Source organism: Drosophila sechellia, chromosome 3R (assembly GCF_004382195.2).
Source record: "Drosophila sechellia strain sech25 chromosome 3R, ASM438219v1, whole genome shotgun sequence".
NCBI classification, from domain to species: domain Eukaryota; kingdom Metazoa; phylum Arthropoda; class Insecta; order Diptera; family Drosophilidae; genus Drosophila; species Drosophila sechellia.
In genome coordinates this window covers 12,419,451-12,427,569 of record NC_045952.1, presented here as the reverse complement: position 1 = coordinate 12,427,569, position 8,119 = coordinate 12,419,451, and the positions used below count along the sequence as shown (strand labels likewise).

General features: G+C 42.3%; 2 protein-coding genes and 1 long non-coding RNA gene across 6 annotated transcripts; 1 reads left to right on the top strand and 2 right to left on the bottom strand.

Moving 5' to 3' along the window:
* The first annotated feature begins 38 nt into the window (after nt 1-38).
* Nucleotides 39-1,153, top strand: LOC6616923. Its single transcript, XM_002041217.2, has 3 exons — nt 39-476; nt 531-833; nt 891-1,153. The coding sequence occupies exons 1-3, from the start codon at nt 318-320 to the stop codon at nt 1,074-1,076; spliced, it is 648 nt and encodes a 215-aa protein (XP_002041253.1). The 5' UTR covers nt 39-317; the 3' UTR covers nt 1,077-1,153.
* LOC6616922 (single-stranded DNA-binding protein, mitochondrial) lies at nt 1,074-2,172 on the bottom strand. Of its 2 annotated transcripts, none has more exons than XM_002041216.2 (4): nt 2,076-2,168; nt 1,920-2,007; nt 1,752-1,860; nt 1,074-1,417 (listed from the first exon to the last, which is right to left on the bottom strand). In XM_002041216.2, the coding sequence occupies exons 1-4, from the start codon at nt 2,094-2,096 to the stop codon at nt 1,195-1,197; spliced, it is 441 nt and encodes a 146-aa protein (XP_002041252.1). In that variant the 5' UTR covers nt 2,097-2,168; the 3' UTR covers nt 1,074-1,194. The 2 variants fall into 2 exon arrangements, 1 of the variants encoding a protein (XP_002041252.1); XR_004362214.1 differs by lacking the exon at nt 1,074-1,417 and adding an exon at nt 1,499-1,623 and having other exon boundaries at nt 1,685-1,860; nt 2,076-2,172.
* Nucleotides 2,173-4,570: 2,398 nt separating this feature from the next.
* Nucleotides 4,571-6,456, bottom strand: LOC6616920. 3 transcript variants are annotated; one of them, XR_004362216.1, is made up of 5 exons: nt 6,365-6,456; nt 6,153-6,304; nt 5,674-5,918; nt 4,755-5,608; nt 4,581-4,655 (listed from the first exon to the last, which is right to left on the bottom strand). It is a non-coding gene; the product is annotated as an uncharacterized LOC6616920 (long non-coding RNA). The 3 variants fall into 3 exon arrangements; XR_004362217.1 differs by having other exon boundaries at nt 4,571-5,608; nt 6,149-6,304; XR_004362215.1 differs by having other exon boundaries at nt 4,571-5,608.
* Nucleotides 6,457-8,119: the final 1,663 nt, after the last annotated feature.

Genomic DNA, 8,119 nt, shown 5'->3' with positions numbered 1-8,119 from the left:
GCGATAAGGTCGCTCCACGCTCGGGAGCGAAGAGAGCTTGTGGAGGTCTCCAAAGTTGGGAGCTAAAGAGCTTACTCTGCGCGAGGGTAAGAGCTTCAAAATCTGTAATCATCATGGAACCATGATGATCCTTGAAGTATGAAAATAAGTGATGCCTCTTGGCAAGGATCCTTTAGAGGGTTACACTTCGAATTCGACCAGAAAACTCAATCCTTAGCAAGCTTGGGTTTGCCTAACACTCAGATACAAACAAAACATAAGAAACAAAAACACAGACCGAAAATAAATAAAATTCATTTGAAGTTAATTTTAAAATTATGTGTGAGCCAAGCTTATCCGATTCATCGACATTCCTGTACTTGGATATGCTGGCGGATATTTTAATGCAGGACAGCCTTGAAATGGAGTCAGATTTCAACACCAAGTTGAAATTTCTTAAGGAACAGGAACATATTTGCCTAGACAATGCCCAAAACGTGAGACTCAATGGCCATAGGTAAACAGAAAATAATTTTGTCATTCTACAACAGGAACTTCCCGTGGATGAAACCCTGAAATCAGTCAATCACATCATGCTTAGGGTAGAAATGGAGCTGCATGAAAACGAGATTAACCTTATAGAGGCGGAAAAAGCAGTCACGAAATTGGAGCAGAGCTATCCGAGTCCGGAGATCCTGGCCGGCCAAACGTATCCTTTGGCAAGTACCACTTATCAGGATTTGCTGAGTATGCTCATGTCTACGAAAAAAACAGCCGACCAGTGCAATCAGATCAAAGAGGAGGTCGCGACGTATAATGAGCAAATATCCGCAAAGGTGCCTTCCGTAAATTTGGTATGATATGATGACTAAAAGTTGTATTTAGAGTTTCCAATGTGAGTGTATCAACAGGTTACCAAGCTTATCGATTGCCATAATAATGCACTGGAGTCTATGGAAAAGCAGATCGAAAAATTGCAGAACCAGGTCACACAAGTTCAAATGGAGTTCGATCTGCTTAATAAAGAATATGAAAGTCAATTCCACGCAATGTGCCCCTGCAAAAAGATCAAGGAGTTAAAACGAAAAGACAACTGAAGTACGACTACGCATGTAATCTGATAACACAATATATCCAACGAATATTATAAATGCTTACAATGCTGCAAGTTCAACTTTTCGCTTAAGATTAGGTTTGGTGTTCTGGGCTTAAATTTTAGTTGTTGGCATCACGGAAAAACAACACATCGTCGGCTATGATACTGGTGCTCGTCTTCTGGTTGCCCTGCTGGTCGGTGATCTCTCCATAGGTGATCTTTCCCTGCACCATGGTGCGCTGTCCCTTCTTTAGGTATTCCAGCACGGTGTCACGCAGATTGGGCTTGAACACCACTACACGATGCCAGTCGGTGCGCTGGGCCCAGTCGCCGTTCTCATATCTGCGGGGAAATAGATTTCAAGATTTCATACATGTTTTTTAACTGAAATGGTTGATATTTTCATATGAAGAAATTGTTCACTCAAGTTAATTGAACAAGGCAATGTACAGTATTGCCGTTATTATTAGGTAATTACATACAACAAATATATTCATTACATAAATCCGAATTAGCAGCTCAGCGTGATATTCTCTTGGAGGTTAAAGCTAAGAACAAACATAATTGCCAACATTTATGTAGCTTGTTTAGTGGCATGATTTTTTTTACCTCCTCTGAGATTCAAGTCCAGTTGCAGACGCATGCTGGGCGGCAAAACGCACACCAATGCACTTACTTGTAGTTAGTGTGTGTAGCAACCGAAAAGGTGACCACCGGATGCTCCTGGGATCCACGCAGCTGCGGATCGGCGCCAACTCGCCCCAATATGGTCACCGTATTGACAGCTGTGGTTATTTATTCAACTATTAGTGCAATTTCATAACTAAACCTAAGAACTACGCACTTTTTTCAACTTTGGCGGGAGCCGCTGCCGTTGATGTTGTTGCCCCGCGTGCCGGCAAATTTCGCAGGCCGCTCAACAGGGGATTCAGCTAAAAAAAAAGAACATGTATGTTCATTGTATTTTGCAGTTTACCGGCTTTTTAATAATATTACTTACCATGCGCCTTGTGTGTTGCATCTTGATTGTATTATTAATATATCGATGTATCGATTATATGTACGAAAATGCACGATTGTAGCGCGAGATTTTTTTTACAAAATATCGCATATCGATATTTCTTAATTTGCATATTGATGTGAAATGCGACTCGTGAGCAAATAAAAGAAACGGTCGTATATGCTTATTTTATTTAATATTTAATAATTTTGGTAAATTAATTAGCATTTGGAGCTTAAATTCGCCCCACCGAGCGAATTCGCCACATACTGCTCTTTCGGAATACAAAATAAACTATGTAGTTCAATTGTAGGCCAAAAGAGGACGTCAGCGGTCAGCTGTGCATAGTTCAAATAACAGCCAAAAGGTGGCGATGATACTGACTACGTTATATAGTTGCTTATTTCAACCAAAAGGTGGAGGAACTGATTGTGGCCAATTTCCATTAGTTCAGCATTTTAATAAACAAGTGCTGACGGCGCCACTGTGACCTTTTTGATTGAATACTTAATGAACTAAGTAGTTATTTCATTTGAAATAAGTTCATTTAAAATAGGATAAGCGTTAAGAGAGAAAAAAAGAAATGATATATAAAAATGTAAGTTAAATGATATAGATATGTAGTGTTTTCGGTACAGTTATGATGTTTAAAAACCAACTTAATATTCAATTTTTGTGAATGCAAATTGTTTAAATCTTTCATAAAATAGGAAATATTATTTAGGTTTCCCAACGCCTTAAAATAGTTTTATTCAAAAATATACTATCAAAAAATAAGTATACAGCGTGCATATAAACATTCACTCAATAACGCAAATATAATGCACAATGGTTCCAACTTTACAACCTCGAACAGGATGCAAGCAAGACAGCTTAAGCTCGCACCAACCACGAGTAGTCATCATCTTGGCTTTTTTGAAAATTAGTTACCGGCTGGCGGCTTTGTTTGAGCTGCAGTTGCTGAGGAAGAAGAGCGAGCGGACAAGTGTCCGTTAGTCGGGTGCTAATAAAAACCTGGACACCCGAGAGGCGTCCCCAAAACGGAGCGGAAGAACAGAATCACCATTTTTATATTCGTATTGCTCTCGAGCCGATGCTGCTGCTGTTGCTGCAGCATCAACAGCAACGACAACATCACAAGCAGCAGCAGCAGCAATTGCAGCAAGAGCTCTCTGCAACTCTCGACTTTGCATTCAAATTCAGCTCAGGCGATGAGGATGACGACACACAGTCCGCGTCGATGTCGCTGCCCCAAGAAAATCATAGTGCCGTCCAGAGTCTCTTAACTGCCCTCCATCTGCGTCACTTGAGCAATTCTGCGGAGCTGATATAACGCTGCGCAGATATTGCGGTGGGTTCCCACTTATTAATCATATCGCGATATGTTACTGCAGAATTTACTAAATTCTACGAAGTTTTAAAATGGGCACAGTAGAGCGCGGGAAAACATATATGTTTGTATTGTTCCATATTACATATTATTTCTATCGGATCAAAGTAAAATTTTTGAATATTGGGCAGTTATTGCTTTAAAATTTATGTTTTCAAATATTTTTTCTGTGACTCATATGTTTTCTATATGTACATTCCCAAAAATATTTAAGTTTTTAAGTTCAGTTGCTACCTCAAAAAAATTGAATTCAAATGTGGTTTTTTGCCTAGAAAACATTGGGATATTTTTGAAAACCAAGCCTATTCCAGAGTCAACATATTTCAATGGCGCGCTTTTTCAAAAACCCAGATTACCTTCTTGATTGTTCCCCAAAAAACATTTCCCCCCAACAAGATCCAACACCATATTTTTGTATTCTAGCCCTCCGTCCGTATCTATATCTGCAGTCGTAGCCAAACTGAAAACAGAGCATTGTGCCCGTCGTTGAATCCAGTGCGCGTGTTGCTGCGACTCTATATAAATATACATTCGAACATATATGTATGTATGCATGTACGGGGCGCACTCATAGGAGGTTTGTGTTGTTGCTGCCCGGCCTGGCACTGTATCTGTATCTATACACGAGTATGTGCGCTCGTATCTGTATCTGGTGTTTGGGGCTCCGGCTCTGAACGGTCCGCACCGCGATACCAACAAAAACGAACGACGGAACGTACCAGGCAAACGAACCAGCGAACCAACGAACGAACGGGCGAACGTCCCAAATGTCGCTGCTTTTTCTATATTTTCAGATTGTATAGTAGCATGGCCATGGAGGTTGGCGGGTTGGAGGTACTGAAGTGGTTGCTGCTGCTGCTGCTGCTGCTGTTGTTGTTGCTGATGATGTTGCTGTTGCCGTTGGCGTTGGCCTGGCTGACTGGGCTTGTCGAGGACGTTCGCTAGATGGCTGACTGGGTTGGCCTGGCCGGCTCTTTGGCTCTGCCGTGCTGTGTGCGTTTGCGTGCCAAAAAGCGAGCGATGGCAAAATTCATATGTGCGCCTTATAGTAAAACTATAAGCGGCAGCAGCATTCCGGCAAACTTGCAATGCTGCCGCGGTCACTGGCAACAGCACTGTTTGCTGTTCAGTGCGAGACTACGCAAAGGAGTCGATCCCGGTGGCCAAAGGATTAAAATCTTCTAAAGGACCTGGAACGACAAGGTGCTCCTAAAAATTTAGAGTCAAGGGGATCGCAGTGGTTCGTGTAGGAAAGTCTTTGCCTTAACATATATCATATTATCTATTACCTGTTTTTAAATAGATACAATATTGTATCCTAATCCCTAGTAACCCTAAAACCTTTACACATAACATGATTTCTATCCATCTAAAGACATTATAAAGACTCTAGGATTACACTGCTATTATAAAGACCTCAACAACTGTAATCGCTTTAAAGAACCATCTCGAAACCCTCAGCATTTAACCCCAGAACTCGGAACCATCCAATTCCAGCAAGTTGGGCAATTTTAACCCCGCGAACAGCCCCAATCGAGTCACCGCCTCGAACTGCATCGCGAGCTGACTGCGCACAAAATTTAACCAGAAAATTTAACAGAGCAGCAGAAACTGAGACCCCAAAACCGAACGAATGGCTCCCATTAAAGTTTATTTCGAAACCGAGTCGCAGGCAGCGCAGAAAGCAGCGCGCTGAAAGGAAAAGAAAAAGAAAACGAACGAACGAACAACAAAAAAATCCAAGTAAAATTACGACAAGGCAAAGAGCCAGAGCAGTGGGCTGTGGGAATGGGTATGCGGATGGGGATGTGGATGGGGATGGGGCAGAAGGTTGACGGTGGCTGGGCTGGTTGCTTGGCCAAGTGGATGGGGGGCAGCAACGACGAAACGTCGAAAGAAAACAAGAAACTCCAGCAGCAGTGGCCCAAGGGGATGGGGCAGGGGGAGCAGGTAGGGGGAATGGTGAGTTGAATGGGAAGGCTGCCGTCACACAAAGTGCCGGTGTGTGCGTGTGTATCTGTGTGCGGTGGGGCGAAGGTGAAGCATGCGATGGCGTTGGTTGGCCCGGCCTGGCTCGGTACGGTTCGGTTTGGCTTGGATGGCTTGGCTGGTCTGGCTCCGTACCACAGGCAAGACGGCGTCGCTGATGGAAAATAAGAAGAGGAAAAAAGTCATATATATAACCAGCAAATGAACGAACCAACGAACCAGCTGAATGAAAGCGGCAGCAACAACAACTGCGAGGACGTCGCTGGCGACTCTTGCAACTGCAACCAGCGGCAGCAGCAACATCAGCCATCACCAGGCACCGGACCTGGCCAAGAACGAGAATTCCAAGTGCTGGTCATCACGCCGAAATGGGCATGCCCTTTCCAACCGATCGATGCGATTTTCATATGCCATACAATCCATACAAAATGATTGAATGATCTTCCACATAGGTAGACTTTATGCTAAAATTTAATAAAAGAAATTTAGAAAAATGTTTCTAAAACCAAATGAAATATAAATAATATATAATAATATAATAAATAAATTTATTTATTTCACGCATTTAAAAATACATAAAACTACTCATGCAAAATTCTAAGAAATGTATTCAAGAACTATGACCAAGCGGAAACCCCCAAAATTAAAGATTAAATATTAAGATCTACACAAAAGTACGATGTATTACGCATACCCACCGGATACCCAGGGTATTCCAAACGAAAGAACAGAATATCGCCACCAGAGCCATAGCCAGAGTCATAGTCGAAGTCGTAGTCATTGGCAAAGGCGGCGCTGTCGTCATTGCCGCACCGACTACTCCGAGGTCTCAGCACACACAGAGACCGGACTGAAAACGAGAATGAGAACGAGAATGAGACCGGGACCGAGACCGAGAACCCAGAGTTACCAGCAAGCAGCAAGCAGCAACCAGCGAGCGGCGATGAACAACGACAAGCAAGCGTCCAACCGACCAACCAACCAACCGACCGACCGACCGACCCGACCCAACATTAAAGTTAAAGTAAAGTTGGAATTTGTGCCTCCACCAGCGCTCTGTCCTCCCCAAGTCCCCCAACCCACAGCACTCCCTGCCTAACGTCCTTCCTTCCCCCATGCCGCCTTTTGTAATCAGAATAAACGAAAATTCGCTTAAGCCGTGCACCGTGGAGCAGAGATCTGTTAAATTAAGAACGTTTTAACTTATTTAACAATTATTTTGTTTAATAATAATACTATAGGGAAGATAATTTCTGTATTTTTATATAGTTCATAGAAACTATAACTAAATTTACTCTACACGTTTGCATAAAAGTGCACATATACATGATAAATTTTCCATTTTACTATGTTTTTATTATCTTTAAATAGGTAAAACCTTATTATATAATCAATAATATATATATATATATCATTTTCTGATATTTGCGTAACCTTTGCTACGCATAACCCCAAAATAGTATCTCATAGTTTGGACTTGCTGACCGCATCTTAGACTCAATTTGCTGGCATTCTTTAACCGAAAACCACATCGTCCCACTGTCCCCTCTTTTGGAGGCAGGATGTGGGACCGGGGCGGGCGCTTGGAGTGGAGCTGGTGCTGAGGGCAGAGGCAAAACGCAAATGTCAAGACAAACGAACGAAAGAGCGAACGCAACGAAACGAACCGGGCCGGACCGAAATGGAGCGCCAAGGAGTGGGCGGTGGGCGACCCAAGAGTACTGGTAGATTCAGCTGGAACAGAGGGCATGGTGGGGAGGGTGGTGCGGTGCCGGGCCGCAATCGAGTGTGCGAAGACCTAAAATATTCCCCTCACACCTGCTCCGTCCTTCGGCTACAACCATTCATTCTGCTGCGATAAAGGAAATACCACACTACTGTGACAACACATTTGCCGCCGACCCAACACCACGCCTCCCGCCCCAAGATCGAACCCACTGTCTTCGCATCTCGTCCTGCTACCCTAAGCCCCAAGCTAGAACCTGCAAATCTACAACGGCAAAAAATTCACCAGGCCAAGTATTTTACCAAATGTAAAGTAAATTAAGGTATGATATGATCGACTACTTTAATTATAAAAGATTTGAAGAGAAGGGTTTTTAAATGGTCTTTTGGAGGATTGATCTGATCATCTGATAAATCGGAATCTTATTTTATGATATTTCATATAGTTCTAGATCTATACGTTAATTAAGGTATTTTATTATTTCGAAATATTTGCTGATATTTTCGTAAGAATGATCAAACTATATCATAATTAAGCTAAAGAAGAAATTGAACCTGGGTTAAAATTCAACAATGTATTAAGGACAAGGGAAACCTAATTTTAAATTCAAACTGCCTATTTCCTTTCCCTAAATGATTTAAGGAAAGGTTTTAAGTTGATACTTAAAATTAATATATTTTAGCATAACTAATTGAATTTGTTTTTAAAGAGTGAATAGAATACATAATTAATATTGTGATGATACTTGAACTTAAGCTCGAATTTCAAATATTTTTTTTTCAGTGCAGAGCTGTATTATTGCTGCTTCGATCCCATTTAGAGTACGACTTCAGGCTCTTCTCGTGCCTTGCACTCAAGCCCAGCTTCAGTTCGAGATTCGAACTTCAGGCTCCGCCTGGCTGAGCGCGACTCCGTTTCTGGTTCTCAGCCAGCACATGG

Coding starts and splice junctions, on each gene's coding strand:
- LOC6616923 (XM_002041217.2), top strand. CDS start 318: ATGTGTGAGCCAAGCTTATCCGATTCATCGACATTCCTGTACTTGGAT. Junction 477..530: donor GCCTAGACAATGCCCAAAAC/GTGAGACTCAAT, acceptor ATTCTACAACAG/GAACTTCCCGTGGATGAAAC. Junction 834..890: donor AGGTGCCTTCCGTAAATTTG/GTATGATATGAT, acceptor GTGTATCAACAG/GTTACCAAGCTTATCGATTG.
- LOC6616922 (XM_002041216.2), bottom strand. CDS start 2,096: ATGCAACACACAAGGCGCATG. Junction 2,008..2,075: donor TGCAACACACAAGGCGCATG/GTAAGTAATATT, acceptor CTTTTTTTTTAG/CTGAATCCCCTGTTGAGCGG. Junction 1,861..1,919: donor TCCCGCCAAAGTTGAAAAAA/GTGCGTAGTTCT, acceptor AAATAACCACAG/CTGTCAATACGGTGACCATA.